The sequence below is a fragment of the Piliocolobus tephrosceles genome, chromosome 6 (assembly GCF_002776525.5).
Source record: "Piliocolobus tephrosceles isolate RC106 chromosome 6, ASM277652v3, whole genome shotgun sequence".
Taxonomy (NCBI): Eukaryota; Metazoa; Chordata; class Mammalia; order Primates; family Cercopithecidae; genus Piliocolobus; species Piliocolobus tephrosceles.
The window spans coordinates 160389516-160410450 of record NC_045439.1 but is presented as its reverse complement, the minus strand read 5'-3'; the positions used below and the strand labels follow the sequence as shown (position 1 = coordinate 160410450).

At 49.6% G+C, this 20935-nt stretch overlaps 1 protein-coding gene across 1 annotated transcript in view; it reads left to right on the top strand.

Moving 5' to 3' along the window:
• Positions 1-20935, top strand: part of ATP10A (ATPase phospholipid transporting 10A (putative)) — a 189891-nt gene that overhangs the window by 87711 nt on the left and 81245 nt on the right. The window contains exon 2 of the mRNA XM_023190428.3: positions 1445-1649. Within this exon, the coding sequence (XP_023046196.2) occupies positions 1445-1649 (205 nt within the window). The remainder of the gene's footprint in view (positions 1-1444; positions 1650-20935) is intronic.

The following is a 20935-nucleotide window of genomic DNA, read 5'->3' as shown; positions in this document are numbered from 1 at the left end:
TGTTGATAGTGACTTGTAGGTTCTGCAGGCTGACTGTATTGGGCATTGTTCTAAGCAGGTGGCTTGGAATGTGTCCCTCGGAGGTGAGGGGGCCTTCCAGCTGCCAAGTGTCTCCCTTACCTGCTGCACTTTAAGTCCCGTTTCCCATGACTTCACGTGTTTTAATTATGTTTTTTTATTATGATGAAACACGCAAAATATATTTAACATTTTAACCATTTTACATTTTTTAAATTGTAAAATGCACATAAAATGCCGTTTTGACAATTTTAAAATTCAGTGACATTAGTGATACTTACAGTGTGCTACAGTCATCACTACGATATATTTCCAAAACTTTTCCATCACCCCAAACAGCAACTCTGTGTCCATAAAACGATAACTCCCCGTTGTGCCTCTCTCATCCACTGGTGGCCCCTAATCCACTTTCTGTCTCTGAATTTGCCCACTCCGGGCACCTGGTATTAAGCGGAACCGACAAGAGTTGTCCTTTTGTGACTGGCTCATTTTACTTGGCGTAGTGTCTTCAGTATTATAGCATTTCTCTTTATGACTGGATAATACTCCATTTTGTTTGTCATCCACCTGTTCATGGATACGTGGATTATCCCGCCTCCTAGCAATTCTGAGTGATGCTGCTGTGAACATTGGCTTGCTATGCCTGGTCGAGTCACTGCGTTCGGCTCTTCTGAGTGTAGAAGTAGGAGTGGTCATTTTAATCATTTAAGAGTGAAAAATTCAAGTGCATTCAGTGGTGTGCAGCTGTCACTAATTCCAGTATATTCGTATCTTCCTAGAAAGAAGCCTCTTGCCATTAAGCTGTGACTCATACTCCCTTGTCCCCCAGCCCTTGGCAGCTGCAAATCCACTTTCTGTCTTTATGCATTTGCTTGTTCTGTATATTTCATGTAAATGGAGTCATACAATATGTGGCCTTTATGGATACTCTTCTACTTTGAGTGGGCTTCAGTGGTATGAATATTCTTTCTTTTTTTTCTTTTTTGTTTTTTTCTGAGACGGAATATCACTCTGTCGCCCAGGCTGGAGTTCTGTGGCATGATTTCAGCTCACCGCAACCTCCGCCTCCCAGGTTCAAGTGATTCTCCTGCCTCAGCCTCCTGAGTAGCTGGGATTACAGACATGCTCCACCACACCCGGCTAATTTTTGTATTTTTAGTAGAGACGGAGTTTTGCCATGTTGGTCAGGCTGGTCTCAAACTCCTGATCTCATGATCTGCCCACTTCGGTCTCTCAAAGTGCTGGAACTACAGGCGTGAGCCACCACACCCGGCCAAATATTCTTTTTAAAACACCTGTTTATTATGAAAATGTTCAGCCTATGCAAAAGTAGAAAGAATTGCCACATGAGCCCCATGTGGCCATCACCCAGATCCAGCCATGACGGATGTCTCGTGAGTTTCATTAATCAAAGTCTGTTTTCCAGGGAAGAAAAAAAGTACGTGAACCGATTCTGGAAAGAAATCCACGTGGGAGACTTTGTGCGTCTTCGCTGCAACGAAATCTTCCCTGCGGACATTCTGCTGCTGTCCTCCAGTGACCCCGACGGGCTGTGCCACATCGAGACCGCCAACCTGGATGGAGAGACCAACCTGAAGCGGCGGCAGGTGGTCCGCGGCTTCTCCGAGCTTGTAAGTGACCCCCGTTTCCAGGGCCTCACAGGCATCACAGCCACACAGGGTCCCCGTGACAGCCTTCCGGGGCTCAGAGCACCTGCAGTTTCCTCTCTGTCAGACCAGGTTGTTTCTCCTAGTAGACGAGTCTGAGGGTCCGAGAGGACCCCTGACCTCCCTGAGCCCATGACCTGCCTGTGACTGTGGGAAGCAGGGCTCCGTTTTTCTGACTCTGATTTCCCTTGTGCATGTCTAAGTTTCTCAGAATGTTATTTGTTCCTGTAAAGTTACAAGGACCATTTGTGACCAGCTGATGGTCAACATGTACCTAGCAGTTTCACCGGTTCACTAAATGGCAACACAGCAGGAGTCACGGCCTGTTCCCACCAGGATGCTCAGGAACGTTTTCTCCTCAAGGGTGTTTGGGTTCGGCGCCAGGTCTTCGTAGCTGAATCCTGCCTCTGGTGTGCCCCGGCCACCGTGCAGCAGGGTGAGGGGTGGGAGGCTGGAGGGAAACAGATCTGACAGCTGCGCTCACACACCGACTCCATGGGGCTGCCCAGCCTCTGTCCCTGCTCCGGGGAGAAAGGGCCGCACTCACCAGGTCTGTGCCGGGGTGCGAGGCGCTAATGCCAGGTGAACTGACAGGGCAGGAGCCCTCAGAGATCAGGAAGACCCTAGAAGGAAATGGGCCTGGCCCGCGCCTTCTCCTCCCGAGCCCCCTCCTCCCAGCCCTGCTCTGGCCTAGAGAGCAGGTCTGAGTCGGCCTGCCTCAGGGTGGGGAGGCCGGCCTCTGGTTCACAGGCAGGACGCCACTGGGGTTTCCTCCTCTATCAGACAGTGCCCTCCCGCATCGGCCTCAGCACCAGCCCATCGGGCTTCCCTGGGGCAGTGGGCTCTGCCCTCTGTGGACCTCAGCGAGGGCACTGTAGGGAGTGGGGGGTGAGCGATCGGCTGGGCAGGATTGTGGGGGGCTCTAGCATCCCTGTCTCCGCTCTAGATGCCCCCGGCCACCGTCACAGGGGGAGACGCCTGACACACTTGCCGCAGACCAGGTACCCCGCGCCTCGCCCGCCCGGCCCGCCTGTGGCAGGTGTCACTGCCGCACAAGCATCTGCCTGAGTGTTCCACCGTGCTGATTTCCGCCATGATTTCCTCAGCTACTTTTTTTTACCTTCTTTTATGCCAAGTGTATTTTTGTGAACTGCCTCAAATCTTTTTGGAATAAGGCAATGCAGACATAAAAATTTAAAATAGTATTTTTTGTTGTTAATGGAGTGATGTCATTTAGATCAGGAGAGCTGGTGAAAGAGTTAGAGACTCTCGAGGCACAGCCCGGCAGCGCCGGCTTCTCCACGACTGTGCTCCAGGGTTTGGTGATAAGTGAGGGCCCCATCCACTGCCACCCCCTCGCCCCAGGCCCTCGTGCTCCCCGCCCCCACCACCCCCCCCACCCCCGCTGTCTTCAGTAAGTCGTGGGCGTGAGCTGGCCTTACTCTCAGCTTCTCCCCTAGACCTGCCCCATCTCCTCTGCAGGGATGTGAACTCACGCTGACATCAGCCAGGGACAGCACCCCCCTCAGTTCCCGAGGTCCAAGCCAGAGTCAGGGGCAGGCAGAGGGCTGACAGCTCAGGCGTCACCTCTGAAAGGGGCAACCCGTGTGCACAGAGGGTGAGAGCCACTTAAACAAATGCAGATGAGTATCTAACTGGTGAAACTTCACACAAGGCGGAAAATACTGCAGAATTGAAGCACTGGAGGGTGGGGCATGCCTGCTTGGCGTGGCGGGTAGGGGAACGCCACAGATAGATCTCCTTGATCAACTCTCAAGAATAACTTCCTCTACCGGGCGCCGTGGCTCACACCTGTAATCCCAGCACTTTGGGAGGCTGAGGTGGGTGGATCACTTGAGGTCAGGAGTTCAAGGCCATCCTGGCCAACTTGGTGAAACCCCATCTCTAGTAAAAATACAAAAATTAGCTGGGCGTGGTGGCGCATGCCTGTAGTCTCAGCTACTTGGGAGGCTGAGGCAGGAGAATTGCTTGAACCCGGGAGGCGGAGGGAGCTGAGATCACACCACTGCACTCCAGCCTGGGTGACAAGAGTGAGACTCCATCTCAAAAAAAAAACAAAAAAGAACTTGCCCATTTCCTATCTTCTGATCTTCAACTTCTGAACCCAGTCATATCTACACTCCTCCCCCACCCACTTTTTTCCCAAACAATAACTGCAGCACTTCGTAGCTCAGTGGTGCTTTTTAGAAATGAGCTGCTTACAAGTTGGATGTTTAAAACTCGAGGATGGCTGCAGACAGACACATCTACGTCACCCTCCTCAGGGCCCCGGGAATGCTGAGGAAGTAGCTTTGAGCCATGATCTGGTCAAAATGGCCAAATTAACAGCCTAAACAATTCTGAAGGTTTTTAAAAAATTGTATTATTAGCACCAAAATTCTTTACTTGCATGCACATTCTGGTCCCAATTACCTTTTTTCCCCCACTTTCTGGTTTTTGGGTGTTGTTTTTTCTCTTTCCCTAGAGGTCCAAAGACATTTTTTTTGGTATCCAAATTCCCATTTATGCATTACATTCTGAAATCTGTGAACCACCCCACTGAAAATAAAGGAAGCAAGTCTCTGACTTTTAAACCCCAGCAACTGACAAACCACAAATGCCAAGAACATTTAAGTACTCTGTGTTTCAATTAGTTTTTTTATAATATGAGTTAGCTTGTCTCGGACAGGTTAAGAACTGGTAATAATCTGTATACAGGCTTATGTGAAATACAATATAGTATTTTACCGGTTTAATGAATGGTCAGTTGGAAGTGGGAGCCCTTTTGCAAATCACTTAAATTAGAAGTGGCATTAATGCAGGAACTTGGTGTATCCAGCAGGGTCCAGTCAGGAGACAGAAACCACACATGATTCAATCAGGGAAAGTCTAATGTGAAGAATTCTTAGTTGAGGATTGAGTTGTAAGAAGTAATGATAAGTGATATATATCTCAATAAAGCTGTTATCTTTAATAAATAAATAAATAAATAAGAAGTAAAGAGGACTCTGAAGAATATAGGAGTCAGGAACAGTGGCTCACGCCCATAATCCCAGCACTTTGGGAGGCTGAGACAGGAGGATTGTGTGAGGCCAGGAATTCCGGACCAGCCTGGGGCAACACAGGGAAACCCCATCTCAAAAAAAAAAAACACAGAAACAAAATAGCCAGATATTGTGGTGTGCAGCTGTGGTCCTAGCTACTTAAGAGATTGAGTGGGAAGGATGGTTTGAACCAGAAGTTTGAGGTTGCGGTGAGCTGTGATCACGCCACTGCACTCCAGCCTGGGGGACAGAGCCCCTGTCTCTGTCTCGAATATATATGTATATGGGGAATAGCTGATGAAGGCACAACCACTGCCCCTGGCTCTGAGACAGACGTGTTCTCCTACTCATAGCGCCCTCCCAACCCCTGACCCATGGCAGCGGCCACAGCCTCAAGTTGGGGCATGGCAGAAAAGGTACTTAGGGCTTCACTGGTGGAACCTGCTGGAAGCCTTCCCTTGGGGGCCGGGGAGGCCATTGCCAGGGAGATACCAAGCATAGGAACTTGCTAGATGCCAGGGGCTATTGGTCCCCGGACACTGCTGGAGCCGGGCCCTCGCTGCAGCGGATGAAGACTGGTGGCAGCTCTCTAGACAGCAGCGCCGTGGGGCCCCGCCGTTGAGCGGGTGCATGAGCAGCAGCCTGGGCTCCAGAGGGCCTTTGTTGTCTGCAGGAACATGGCCTGGGTACCCCAGACTGAGAGGTGGGGAAAGTTTCGTGAAGCAGGCCAAGCCCTGGAGAAACTTGGAGGGGGTGTAAGTTTTAATTCATTCAGCAGATATGTACTGAGCATTTATTATGTTTCTAACCCCATTCTGGGGGGGCATTGATCAAAACTGGGGAGCATCTTTCCTCTCATGGCGCTTACATGATCTGGGTGAAAAGTTAGACAGACGGTTGAAGTCTTCGGTACTCACTGTAGACGAGAAAGCAGAAACAGGGATATGAAATGTCAGATGAGTGTTGGAATTTCAGCCGGGGTGAGGCGGGGACAGGGCCGGCCTGCTTGAGGACAGCTGGAGAGTCCAGACCCAGAGGACACGTCAGTCGGGAAGGGCCGTCCCAGAGGTGGCTTCCGTGTGGGTTAATTTACTGAGAAAATAGTTTCCAAGTTTGTCTCTTGGGTGGACCTGTTTGGATTAGTGCCCACAGTCCCAGCCACACCCACGTGCTCTGTGCAGCGCTGTGGGGAGCAGTCATTGTCAGGCTTGCAGGAAGATCTGCTGCTGATTCTTCCCAGGCCTGCGCACATGTGTGCACGTGTGTCTGTGCACACTGGTGTATGTTCCAAATAAGGAAGAAAGATGAAAGGAGTCTGGAAACTTCATTAAACACGTACCTTCACAGTCAGGTCTGCATGATGCCAAGGCGGAGACAGAGCTTCCCCTCTACTTTGTGAATACCCTGTGACCAGCCTCTGGGGGCCCGGTGTATTCAGGCTGTGACTCGGCACAGTCTTCTTTACGGAGGAGAGTCAGTGCTGCCCCAAGTTACTTGACAGAATTCGGAAGCTTAGAAAATGACTCTAAAAGTCCAAATATGTAGAAAACAAAATACTTTTTTAAAAAAACTGCTATCTACACATGCTTCCAAAATTGTCTTTATCACAGGAAAACTAGAAGTGAAAATTGGAAATTTTATTAAATCCCCCCCTTTTTTTAAACAGTGAAAATATAGTCAAAGAGAAAAAAGGCATTTCACATTATATGCTACCTTGAACAGAATTAAAACATCTTACTGCTTTGGTTGTCTTTTTACTTCTGGAATAAGAAATCATTTCTTTTCTTTCTGCAAGGTAGTTTTTGTACCCAAGTCTGTTTTCCCTGAGCTTTTCAAGTTGTTAGTCTTTAATGAAATTTAGCTACATTGGCCATGGAATTGAAGGAGGCAGGATAATCTGTCATCGAAGTGGAAAACAAAGACAGCTACCTGGGTATGTGAATTAGATCGATCCATTTTAAGCCTTTACGAAGAGGCTTACATGTTTTTCTCTTATGTATTGAAGGATAGTCAACAAGCTCATAAATTGTACTGAGACATTTTTATTTTTAAATTTAACAATCTCATAATTTTCTTGAAGGACATTAAATCTGGTAACAAGAAAGACAGAAATAAATGACTTTGACAATACAATAACGTTATTTAGATTAAATTTTTAATTCCAGCAAGTGCGGATATTCAAAGAAATTCAGTTTGGTAGGTAATATGATTACTTGAGACATACAGTGTTTTCTCATATTAACTGTGTTTATTTCATGGCAATATAAGTTTGGTCCTAAGATTTTTGTTTTTAATTCTGGTGACTTCACAATGGATTCTTTGCCTTTAATTTATAGTCTATTCAATCACCATGTACAGAGTACAGCACCAGCACTCTGATCTTTTTTTTTTTTTTTGAGACAGAGTTTTGCTCTTGTTGCCCAGACTGGAGTGCAATAGTGCGATCTTGGCTCTCTGCAACCTCTCTGCCTCCCAGGTTCAAGTGATTCTCCTGCCTCAGCCTTCCAAGTGGCTGGGATTATAGGCACCACTCCCAGCTAATTTTGTATTTTTAGTAGAGATGGGGTTTCCCCATCTTGGTCAGGCTGGTCTCGAACTCCGGACCTCAAGTGATCCTCCCATCTCGGCCTCCCATCTCGGCCTCCCATCTCGGCCTCCCGTCTCGGTCTCCCAAAGTGCTGGCATTACCAGCGTGAGCCACCGCGCCCGGAACTCTGATCTAAATGAATACATTAATGCCATGAAGTTGATAATAATTTGACTAGTCTGAAATATTTATCGAAAAAGATCTTATTATATTGTGTGGAAACTTAAAAAGTTTTGTGTGACTGGAAATGATTTCTTATTCCAGAAGTAAAAAGACAACCAAAGCAGTAAGATGTTTTAATTCTGTTCAAGGTAGCATATAATGTGAAATGCCTTTTTTCTCTTTGACTATATTTTCACTGTTTAAAGGGGGGGAATTTAATAAAATTTCCAATTTTCCTAAATGCAGTTTAATTGCATCAGCAATTGCAAAGGGTTTGAAACTTTCTCTGTGTGTATGTGTGTTTCTGGAGCAGGGATTTCCTCACCAGTAGGAAGCGCTGACAATGTGAGACTGACTTAGTTAACAGTAAGCGTCTCCTTATGAGCGTGTGTGTGTGTGGATGTTTAGGTGTGTGTGTTTGAGTGTGTATGCAGACAGGTGTGAGTGCAAACATTCTTGCAAGTAGGTGTGCAAGTAAGTGCAAGAGTGTGCAAAGAAGAAAGCACAGTGGAGTGATTTTGCTTTATTAGGTTGTCACTTTCTATGATCTCTAAATGTAGGAGAGGATACATGTTCCCTCCCGGGCTGAGATACAGTGTTGTAGAAGTGGGTTGCTCTGAAGAGAGTGCTCCCCAGGGGAACCTGGAGTTTCCAGTCTCGCTACTGAGGACCTGCTGTGAGCCATGCATTAGGTGAGGGGTGCCCACGCGATCCACCTCTGCTGACTGGACTCTGGAACCTTCTTCCCTTGGTGGAGGCCCCGTGCTGTGTGTCATTTCCCTGCTGCTTGTTTTGTGAGCACGGCTTACAACAAGGGGGAACATCTTTGTGTCCACAGAGCACAATGCCAGACCCGTCGGCACCCCCTGGCCTCCGCAGACCTGTGAGTTACCCTCATTTGTGAAATGGTGAGAGCCGGCTTCGCTCGTTCAGCCTATGCTGCGCTTTCGGTTTGCGTGTGCTCCTGCAGTGGAAGGCTGTGTCTTGGCTGTCACTGTGGTGTTAGGGCTTCCTCAGAGCTTCACCCGTCCACAGCAGCAGAGACTCACAGGCACATCTGCAGTTTCATATAGTCACGTAAACCAGAACTTAAAAGGGAATCGACCTTTAAAGAAAGCAAGAACTCGACTTCAGAAAACACTGTTACTTCCTGGGATGTGGATGTAACTGGGCTTCCTGACATCTCACTTGCGTTTAATGTTGAAATTAATTCAAGGCTTTTTCACCATTGCTAATGAATAATCCCTGTGCCAAGGAAATGACTTCACGAACCCCAGTGAGACTTTTAAACCAGCTGAGATCAGGCGTAAGACAAACTTTAGTTTGTCAGTTTTTACAAAGCCCTCTTCAGTAGTTTGTCTGTCAGAATGTCTTATGTTCCCCACCCCCCAAAACTGTAAAAGGACAAGAAATGTGGGTGTCGTTGCTGCTGGTGAGCTGCTTCCCTGGCGTTCCGGAGAGTGGGGGGTTGGGTGCATGCCGGGGGATTCGTAGGTTAGGAATTGGGCCAGAGCTTCAGGGTCGTTCCACTCACCTGTCACCACTGACCTTTGCCGCACTGGCACCAGCCCTTGGCGAGAAACAAGCCCTTTCATTGGTGTGGTAAAGAAGGCCAACTTCAAAGCATTATGGATCTAGGTTTGTTTTGGACAAAACTTCAAATAGCTGGTTTGCTCATCCGGCCTTTATCAAGCATTCTGGAGCCTTGACCAGCAGGCAGGAAATTCTGCGAGGACAGACTCTGAGGCTGACAGCTCCACCTCGGCCCAGTGAGCCTGCGCGGGCCACGGAACCGCTCTCGGGGATTTTGAGTGTTGTTTTAAGGCTAAAAGTGGGCACGGAAAGGTTTCGGGTGCAAAGTCAGGTTCTGAAGCTGAGATCAGACTGCTGCAAGCATCGGAGCCGTCAGGGCCTGGTGGGTGGGTGCGTGGGGGACTTTGGGAGGAGAGACCCCTACCTTTTCTGCAAGTCGCCTGTGGACCAGAGATTCAGCCCCAGCCCAGAACCTGGAATTGGGGTGGCTCTGAGTCAGTGTTCAGAAAGCCAGTAACCCCTGACGACTGAAATGAGTGACTGAGGCAGAAGTATCAATCAGTTGAGGTTAGTTAAGCCAGCTTTAGGATGTGTCCCAGTAAAATAGGAACTACAGACACCTGTGGCTGCTTTCTGAAGCAATTCTTAGGCCAGGCGTGGTGGCTCACACCTGTCATCCCGGCACTTTGGGAGGCCGAGGCAGGTGGATCACCTGAGATCAGGAATTCAAGACCAGCCTGGCCAACATGGTGAAACCCGGTCTGTAGTAAAATACAAAAATTAGCTGGGCATGGTGGTGGGCGCCTGTAATTCCAGCTCCTCGGGAGGCTGTGGCAGGAGAATCGCTTAAATCCTGGAGGCAGAGGTGGTTGCAGTGAGCCGAGATCATGCCACTGCACTCCAGCCTGTGTGACAGTAAGACTCTGTGTCAAAGAATAATAGGGGGGGTTTCAAGAGGTGTAGTATTCATACATTTCCTTAAAGCAGGAGGAGGCACCAGGAAGAGGGGCAGGCAGGCAGCCAGGGAATGGTCACTTTCCTTTGAGACTTCAGTTGGTGTTCAGTAAATCCATGTTTTTCCGTCAGACAAAGTGAATGTGTGAGGAGAAAAAGAGAGCACAGAATCAATTACGCAGACGTCTCTGTGTGGGTGGAGGAAGGAGCCTTGTCTTTGTTCTGTACCTGGGAAGATAAGCTTATAGTGGACATTACTAATGTGGAATCCAACAGACTTTAGTTTTAGAAGCCAGACTGAGATCGCAGACCTAACGTTTTTTCTTTTTCTTTTTTATAGAGATAGGAGGGTCTCACTATGTTGTTCAGGTTTGTCTTGAACTCCTGGGCTCAAGCAATCCTCCTGTGTTAGCCTCTCAAAGCGCTGAGATTACCGGCGTGAGCTGCCATGCCGGGCTCTTCATGTTATGACTGGCACGTGTTTGTTTATGGGTGGCCAGCAAACAGTGTCCTCATGTGTGATCTTGTGGGGCATGTTGTGCTGCACCCCTGTTAACCTCAGTGGGGAAGACACAGGTCCAAGTGGCGGAAGGAGAGACCCAGAGCCAGGAAGTGTGACACGGGGTTTGATTAGGGGCTTACACAGAGGGGAGAGAGTCTGGTGGTGGCGGGCTGAACAGGAAAGCCACTACCGCTTATCAACAGCATGCACTTTCTACAGCATTTTCACTTGACACCCTCGCCTGAGCGACCTCCACCTGGAAGCCTTCATTTAACCCGAAATTCAGGGCCTCAACCCCCTGTGCGGCCCGAGTTCCACAGGACAGGTGGGGGCTCAGATGTTTATCACAGACAAGGAACAAATCTCTGGGTTGGCCACGCCCAGATGTCCTAGCTCAGCACATACACACAGGCACATCTGCCATGCAGTCACCTTCAGGGCAGGCTTGAGGTATTGCTGTCAGGTGGGTTTGCCCTGCAGGGCAGCCCTGCAGAGATGCCTCTTTCCTATCCCTGGGGCGTCGGATGATGCGTAATACCAGTGACAGCCGTTCATCTGGAACAGTGTTGCCTGACTCCACCTCTGGGCCTAAGTTTGGGGGTCCTGAGATTTATTATTTTCCTTTGCAACCCTCTGGTGAGAGTGATGACCCCTACTACTCCCTTCTCCTGGCTGGGTAACAGTGCCAGCTGACACTCACTGTGCACTTGAGTGTGCCAGCCCCTTGTTCATTTAGTTCTCTTGGCAGCTCTGAGAAGGAGCTGTTATTACTCGCATTTAGCAAAGGAGCCACTGAGACTCAGAGGGAGTCAGCCCCTTGGCCGGCCGGGGCCCAAGTGAGTGGTGGGCCAGGTTCACGACCAACAGCTGGGGCACAGGGCCTGGCTGTGAAGCCCCTCAGGGCCATCTCCGCAGAGCAGCATCATCACTGCTGTCGCCGCTCAGGCTGATTGGGCTGGGCTGGGCCAATCACAGCTGTGGTCCAGTTGGGAAGGAATCACAGGTGGCCGAAAATATTTCTGCACCTCCAAATTGAACTCCTGCTGTTAGTATTGGTGGTGGGTGCTCCAGACATGCGGCATGGGGCGTTTCTGACATCCCAGGCACTGGCACACATAGGTCGATTTGATGGGCTGGAAGGTGTTGAAAATGTGTGCTGTATGCAGTGTTTGGCTGCCTGCCTACACTCGCTGGCCTGCACGTGTTGGGGGAAGGGAATTCTTAAGTCCCTGGTTCCTGTAGGTCACATTAGGGGATCTGCCTCTCATCCAGTAAGGACACAGGCCTGCGGTGGTGGCAGCTTGGTGCACAGGGCAAGACGTGTCCCTGAGCTGTGACAGTCAGGCTGCTGTTCCAGTCCCCAGAGAACACATGGCCCCGTGACCCCAAATCACTCCAGCCAGGAGCGCCAGCCGTTCCTGCTGGGTCCGGCACTCGGGAACTCACCTCTCCACCCCAGCATGGAAATCCCCCGAGGAACCAGAAAGAAAGGTAGACTGTGTGTCTGGGTGAGGAGGAAAGGACCACCCAGTGATGGCTCTGTGTCCTGGGGACCCACCCAGCAATTTGGGGTCATCTCTGCTCACTTGAGGTTTTAGTCTGCAGGAGTCCATGAATGCAGACACCAAACGAAGCCTCAGCTTCCAGCCCTGGGGGGTGTCCTGGCTGAAATCCACAGGCAGGGACGGTGAAAACATGGGTGGGGCTCCTCTCCGCCTCGCCTGGGTCGTGTTCTAGATGCGTACCTCATAGTTGGCTTGGGCTGCCATAACAAAGTGCCACGGATTGGGCAGCTTAAACCACAGAAATGTATTTTCTCACAGTTCTGGAGTCTGGAAGTCTGAGATCAAGGTGCCGACAGGGTTGGTTTACTTGAGGCCTCTGTCCTGAGCTTGCAGGTGGTCGTCCCTCTGTGTATGTCTGTGTCCTGATCTCTTCTTTAAGGACACCAGTCCTTTTGGATCAGGGCCCACCTTAGTCACCTCATTTAACCCTTATTACCTCTGTAAAAACTGTCTTCAAATAAGGGCACAGTCTGAGGTATCCAGGGTTAGGATTTGAACACATGAATCTGGGGAGGGTAGAATCCGACCGCTCACAGTGCAGGTTCAGAGTGAAAGTAACCGCCCTTCCTGGATGGTGGCGTCACCATGCTGATCACCTCAGATCAGTCCATTTCACTGCATCCCAGTTCTCTCCACTGTCAGGAAGAGGAAAATGCTTTCTCGTGATGAACCTACAGCTAGAAACTGCAGCTCCAGAAAGTTAGCTGAAGGCTGAGGCACCGGGGCAGGATGGCCACCTCCCCACTGGTTGGCTGCAGCCTTCAAGGAAGCTGATGGTTATGGTTAGTATATGCATGTCTTTTTTTTTTTTTTTTTTTTTTTTGAGATAGAGTCTCGCTTTGTCACCCAGGCTGGAGTGCAGTGGCGCCATCTCGGCTCACTGCAACCTCTGCCTCCTGGGTTCAAGCAATTCTCTGCCTCAGCCTCCTGAGTAGCTGGGATTGCAGACACCTGCCACCACCCCGGCTAATTTTTTTGTATTTTTAGTAGAGATGAGGTTTCACCATGTTGGCCAGGGTGGTCTTGAACTCCTGACCTTGTGATCCATCCGCCTCAGCCTCCCAAAGTGCTGGGATTAAAGGCGTGAGCCACTGCGCCCAGCCTATATGCATGTAAAAGTGAAAGCTCTGTGGATGACAGTGGATCAAAAGGAATGAGGATTTTACTGTGGGGCAGACTTCAAAAATCTGATAGGAGTGTGTTTCAGTATCGGAGTGTGTGTGCATGCACGTGCGTGTGAGAGTCAAGGCGTTAATAAGCAATGTCAGGACAGAAAGTCTACTAAACATTTCCTTTAGAAATAGTGAGGGAAAACCTTTCAACCCTTAACTAAAATCTCCTTTAAAAGTTCTTAGCATTTCCTTCAAGGAAGACATAATTTTCCACTGGAAGCAATACGTAGTGTTCTCCCTGTTCCCTGCTTGTTTAACATTATAAAAGTAATCCAGACTTGTTTTACACCAGTAGTGGAAAGAGGGCTCTACCAGGCATGGTGGTTCACACCTGGAATCCCAGCGCTTCGGGAGGCCAAGGCGGGAGGGCCACATGAACCCAGGAGTTTGAGACCAGCCTGGGCAACACATTGAGACCCTATTGCTACCAAAAAAAAAAAAAAAAAATTAGCCGAGCTACTTGGGCAGGTGAGGAGGGAGGATCACTTGAGCTTGGGAAGTTAAGGCTGCAATAAGCCGAGATTGTGCCATTGCACTCCAACCTGGATGACAGTGATACCCTGTCTCAAAACATAAAGAAATAAAATAAATAAAATACAGAGAGAGAGAGCGCTCTACTGAGAGTCAATCAGAAATTGGAAACACAAGGCCGGACCTGGACCTGGGGTTGAAGCACTTGGGGTGGACAGGATGGGAGTCCAGTACCCAGCCAGGAGCTTTGCCTCTCAGTCCACACACACTTGCGAGTAGAAGGAATTAGGAAATGCTGCTTTTCTTTTAAACAGACGACACCATTTTTTCTCCGATTACATCTTTCACAGAAAGTCCCCAGTAATGACTGTGAGCCATAGTGACAGGAGTAGTGGCACAGGAGGCCCTGCCGCTCACCAGCCCACAGCTCGGGAGGCCCAAGCCACTGACCCTCCCTCCATCCCAGCTGCTCACGTGCTGACTGTGTCCTGTGAATGGCCCAGCCGTTTCGTCGTCATGCCGGCGCAGCACTTGGGGTTCCCTCTGACCTGGCTGTCCCTCATCCAGTGCAGAGCACCAGCTGTCAAGTCCTGTAGATTCTGCCAGTGCAAGTCCAGGAACCAGCCTCACAGGGGTGAGGGGACTTTGGGAGCCAGCCCTGGTGCGCCCTTTGGGCCCCCTTGGCCCCATGTTCACCCCAGTGTCTCCCAGGTCAGGGACGCCCAGTGCCTGCCCATGCACCCATCCAGGTTGGCATGTTAGATGCATCTCAGACAGAGGGCCCGCAAGGGTCCCATACTCTAGCGAGCACACCGACCTCCGTCTACAGCACAGTGCTTCAGAGAGGTGACAGCAGCTGGGTGCTTGCTCACTGCAGCGGCCGCGGAGGACGTCTGCCGGCACTTCGCACAGGCAGCTAGCACACATTAGTTTTTACCCCCTTAGTGTTTCACTGGCCAAGGTGGGATTCCCCTGAGGAGCTTTCGAAGTCCCAAAGACCTGGGCTCACCCCTGCATTCTGACTCCCTTGATGTGGGGTGGGCCAGGCACTGGGGTGCTCCAAGCTCTTCTGCACTAAGAATCACCACCCTGAGATAAGTACAGTTGCTTCCCTATATGAGAAATAAAGGGGTCCAGGTCTGGACAGGTCAATGGGCTCACCCTCCTATGCAGCCAGTCAGAGGAGGGGCTGCGCGCAAACCCAGCACTGAGCTCCAGATCCTGTTCTTACAGCACTCCCCATGCCTCTCTGCCTGAGCCCCAGCTCATCCAGGTCTCCCAGCAGACTCGCTGTCCGGGACGTGGCGCAGCCTCTATCCATCCTCTTTGCTTCCCGGTGACAGCAGCCTTGCATGGCACCTCCTTCACCTTCTCAGGGATGCCACGGCGTGTCCACCCATCTCCCCTCTGCAGGAAGCCCTACGTTCTGCTGCAGCACCTGCCAGAATGATGCACCAAAATTGCAGTTCTAACCTTGGCACTCTCGGGCTGAAAAGCCTGCAGCGGTGGGTGTCGCCTTTGAACACCCTGGTAAAGTTAAGGAATGGCTCTTTAGACCACAACAGGCAGAAGGGAATTTGATTGCTGCCCACACATCTAACTGTAACGCACTACGTAGCAGAGCAGCCCTCTTTAAAGAAACTGCTGATGCCAAGAAACCAAGCAGGGCAGAGTGTGTGTCTGTGTCTGCCAGTGCATGTCCATGTACTCAGTTATGTGGGGCCCACTAAAGGTGTTTTGTTTTTTGTTTTTAGAAAGGGTTCCACTAGCTTATAGTATTGACAAAACCCCAATTAGAGTGTTTTTCAGGAGATTTTGGGACTGGCAGCTTCTCAAGCTGCAGCTCTAGTCCCACGGCACCTGGCTGTGGTCTAGGACGTTTTGTGAGGCCCAGGGAGCGCTTGCAGGCAGCACAGACACTGAGCTCAGGGTGCTGCAGTGGAAGCGGCTGAGTTGGGGCCTGGAGGCGGTGTTTGAGCACGTGGTTCCTCAGTGCGTGTGAGTACCACATGGCCCTTTCTCGTCACCGAGAACTGCCAGGAGGAAGATCCAATTACGGTAGAGGCTGGTGGAGCTTCCTGCCCTCCTCACTTCTTCTGCTGGCAAGCCGTATTTCAGGAGGGGTGTGGGCCTCTGGGCTGGGGCTGGGCCTGGGGAGGGAGACGCTGGTGGAGCATTCGGGGGCTCGAGGGCTTGACTACAGCACAGTGAGGCACGTGATTATACGGGCAGGCTACAGTGTGGCATGGAGAGTGAGCTTTGGGGTCTGCCTCCTGCATTCGCTAGCTTGTAATCCAGGAACATCATTTGACCTCTCTGGGCCTCAGTGTCAGTATCTGCTGATATGGTTTGTCCCCACCCAAATCTCCACTTGAATTGTATCTCCCAGAATCCTCACATGTTGTGGGAAGGACCCAGGGAGAGGTGATTGAATCAGGGGAGCTGGTCTTTCCTGTGCTGTTCTCATGACAGTGAATAAGTCTCACTAGACCTCATGGGTTTATTAGGGGTTTCCAGTTTTGCTGCTTCCTCACTTTTCTCTTGCCGTCGCCACGTAAGAAGTGCCTTTCACCTTGTGCCATGATTCTGAGACCTCCCAGCTATGTGGAACTGTGAGTCCAATTAAACCTCTTTTTGTTCCCAGTTTTGGGTATGTCTTTATTAGCAATGTGAAAACGGACTAATATATCTGCAAGATGGGAATGATGTCATAGGTCCTTCTAGCCTGCCCTTTGCGCTGCACCTAGCAGATGTTGAGTGCTCAAAAGGGTGGCCGCCCTCAGCACTGCCCTGCTGCTGCTGTCATTGAAAGGCGGGCTCCTGGAGGAAAGGTGAGGCCGGCACCAGGAGTGAAGTTGTAGAGAAAAGGGTTTGTGTTTCTGTGAGAAGAACCTGATCATGAATACAATACCTCTGTCTAATCCACAGAGCTGGAAGAATTAAGGTGAGGCTGGAGAGTTTGGGTGTTAGATGAGAATTGGCTGTCCAGGGCCAGGAGCTTCCAGCCTGAGCTCTGGGAAGGAGGAAGCTGCGTCTCAATGATGTCTTCCTTGCCCAGGACTTCAGGAGTGACCGGCCCACCTGCACACAAGAGCGGGACAGCTGTGGAGCCGCAGTGAGGGATGTGACATCATCAGAGGCTCTACACGGGCAGAATTCTGGAATGTGGGTGTTCAACGCTGAGTCTCTGACTTTAACCTGAGCTTTCTTAGTGCCAGAAAACCAGAGCAAGTTGGACACGCCGAATGTTCTGGAGGGCTTCTGAGATACCAGCGGCAGGGGCAGGTAGACGTGTTTCTGATGGAAAGTTCTGATGCTGAAAGGGAATTATTTGATCACATGTTGTCGTTACTGGCCGGAATTCTGCAGAGGAGTGGAGAATATTGGATGACTATGCTAGTGGCTGTTAAACATAGTCTCTCCACGAAGCCACCAGGCTGTGCCCGGCAGACACAACACCTCCGTGTGCTGTGCTGACTTCATCACGAGGGCTCCACAGGGCGGCTGGTGCTCCCCAGAGACCCTTGACCTCGAACATCAGGGCTGTTTAAAGTCTGGGCTTCAAGGAGAAAATCATCTAGAAGCAAGCCCTGATGCTGTTTGGTGTGTGTCCTGCCTCCTCACTAGCATTCAGCAGGCAGACGCTTCAGCCGGGAGGTTCAACAGAATGAAGTGCATTTCCCTACCTTTCCCTACAGACTCATGCCCCCATGGTAGTCATTTCCCAGGCCCAATAATAGAAGCCAGAATTACCCTCTGCCATTAGCAGGCTGGAGCTTTTAGCTTATGGCACTCCTAAACCCGAAGGTGGAGCCGCCGCAGTGTCTAGCATCGTAGGCTGAGTGATAACCCTTTGTGTTTCAGGTGATGCGAAGAAGTGAAGGATAGCTCAGATTGTTGGAAAGGGAATACCTTGGTCTGTTCCTAATACTGTAATGAAATGACCACAGACTGGGTCATTTATAAATAATAGACATTTATTTCTGACAGTTCTGGAAGCTGGGAGTATAAGATTGAGGCGCCAATAGATCTGGCGTCTGGCAAAGGCCCTCTTCCCTGACCTGCAGACAGCCCTTCTCTCTGTGTCCTCACATGGCAGAGAGAGAGAGGCAGAGCTTCGAGTGAGTGTCTCTTCTTAGAAGGGCACTAATCCCACTCATGAGGTTCCACCCTCATGCCCTAATCACCTCCCAAGGACCCATCTTCAAATACTATCAAATTAAGGACTAGGTTAACATATCCATGGGGGGCTCAAACACATACATTTTAAGGGCTAAGTTTTAACATATACATTTTGGGGGACTCAAACCTGCCACCTGCAGCAGGGAACATCCTGAGTCCTGGAAGCCCACGCTGCACCGTGCATCTTAGGTTGGAAAGCTCTTTGCCCAGGATTCCTCGTTTTCGTAAGTCTTTGTCGGGTCAGTGGAATAACAGCATCAGCGTCACCCGCTGCCTCTAAGAAATGCAGAGTCCCAGGCCCCACCCAGATCCATTGAGACAAGGACCTGCATTTTGACAAGATCCTGGAGGACTGATGTACCCATTGGAGACTGAGAAACCCTGTGTTGCATGGGTGTCACTTGGACATAATTAGGCATATTCTTCTCTAATTGTCCTTGGTTTTGGATGCAAGTGGGATAATCAGCTTCTGTGATCTTGCTTTCCTGACATAGTTGATATTTTCACACTTCACTAATTAAGGCACTTAAAAGAAGACACAGAGAAGTTATCTTTTACAAACGGTGTACTTTTGAAAAGCTCTGAATAAAATAAACAGTGTTCTCCTATAGATATCATTTTAGGGATGCTTTTTTTCCATTGCCTATTGATTGATCCACAGGGGAGGAGCTTATAGCTGGCCAGCTTTCATCTGCAAAGTAGTTAATTATTAACAGCACTTATTTGCACTGATCCTGTGCTTCCTGGAGTGAATCATTTTACAGCAGGTGCCGCAGAATCAGTGTCTTGCTGTGTCCTGGTCTTCATTAACCTGCAGCCTGTGTTCCTCCGGCTTTCCCAAATAATGACCGAGAAAGACATTCACAGAAACAATGTTTAATCTGGGCACCCTGTGGCCCACTCGAGTTGACACATAAAATTAACAATCATGTGCATGGAAGCCTCAGAGGCGTCCTTCTGGGAGCCCAGGGCTGGAAGGGATGCTGGAGAGCCAGCTTCACCAGGAGGAAGTGAGTCTAAATGCAGGGGGAGGAGCCTGGCCATCTGCTGTTGTCTGGGATGAGTCGGACTCACTGGTTGCTGATATTCAAGACAAACAGATGAGCGGATGTTAAATTAGTGATCTAGAATTAAAAGGATGCCCGGTCCCACTGAAAATAATTTATTTCAAGAATTCCATGGGCAAGCAATTTAGGGATGTAAAATAACACCCTTATTCTCAGCAGGTTTATTTTGCTCGAGAATGAATTGCAGGTGGAGGAGCAATTATTTTCTTACAAAAATGAGCTTCGCTTTGCCTAAGTTGAAAATAGCCTTGGATAAGTCAGATGACAGTAGTTTCTTAAAGACAGGCAGTTCATTAACTGGTTGTTTTTAGCTGCTCAGTAAGAGTCTTTCAGAAAATCAAAAGTTTGGAAAAATGTGTGCCACTTGGAAAAAAGCATCATTAGTTAATTATCGGTTGAAAACTTTAGCCGTTCTTTCATTTTTTAAACAGCCTTATTGAGGTCTGATTGATGTAAAATAAACCACACATATTTAAAATGTATAATTTGGCCAGGCTCATGCCTTTAATCCCAAATCTTTGGGAGGCCGAGGTGGGAGGATCACTTGAGGACAGGAGTTGAAGACCAGCCTGGGCCACGTAGCAAGACCTTGTCTCTACAGAAAATTTACAGATTAGCTGGGCATGGTGCCACACGCCAAATCCTAGCTGGTTAGGAGGCTGAGGCTGGAGGATCCCTGCAGCCCAAGAGTTCTGGTTTGCAGTGAGCTACAATTGTGCCGTTACACACTAGCCCACACCGTAGAGTGAGACCCTGTCTCTAAAATAATAAATAAATGGGCTTGGGCGCAGTGACTCACGCCTGTAATTCTAGCATTTTGAGAGGCCAAGACGGGAGGATCACGTGAGCCCAGGAGTTTGAGACCAGGCTTGGCAACACGGTGAGACACCGTCTCTACAAACATTTTTCTTTTGAATTTGCTGGGCGTGGTGGTGCATTCCTGTAGTCCCACCTACTCGGGAGGCTGAGACAGAAAGATTGCTTGAGCCCAGAAGATCGAGGCTGCAGTGAGCCATGATTGTGCCACTGCATTCCTGTATGAGTTCACTCTCAGACTGCTAATAAAAACATACCCAAGACTGGGTGATTAAGAAAGGAAAGAGGTTTAATTGACTCACAGTTTGGCATTGGCTGGGGAGGCCTCTTGAAACTTAACAATCATGGCTGAAGGGGAAGTAAACAGGTCATTCTTTACATGGTGACAGGAAGAAGAAGTGCCAAGCAAAAGGGGGAAAAGGCCCTTATAAAACCATCAGATCTCGTGAGAACTCACTGTCACCAGAACAGCATGAGGGAAACTGAAGCCTGAGTCATTTACCCCCCACTGGGTCCCTCCCACAACATGTGGGGACTATGGGAGCTACAATTCAAGATGAGATTTTGGTGGAGACACAGCCAAACCATATCATTCCACCCCGCCCAAATCTCATGTCCTCACATTTCAAAACACAGCCATGCAAAGCTTTCCAACAGTCCCCCAAAGTCTCAATTCTTTCCAGCATTAACCCAAAAGTCCAAGTCCAAAGTCTCATTCGAGACGAAGCAAGTCCCTTCTGCCTATGAAACTAAAAAATCAAAAGCAAACTAGTTACCTCCTAGTACAGATATTGGGTAAATACAGCCATTTCCAATGGGAGAGCTTGGCTAAAACAGAGGCGCTACAGGCCCCGTGCAAGTCCAAAATCCAGAGGGCAGTCATTCAATCTTAAAGCTCCGAAATGACCTCCTTTGACTCCAATGTCTCACATCGAGGTCACACTGATGCAAGAGGTGGGCTACCACGGCCTTGGATAGCTCCACCCTTGGGCTTTGCAGGGTCCAGCCCCACTCCTGGCTGCTTTCACAGCTGGCCTTGAGTGTCTGTGGCTTTTCCAGGCGCTTAGCGCAAGCTCTCGGTGGATCTACCATTCTGGGGTCTGGAGGACCTCGGCCTCTTCTCACAGCTCCACTAGGAGCTGCCCCTGTGGGGACTCTGTGTGGTAACAGTGAGTCAATTAACCCTCTTTCCTTT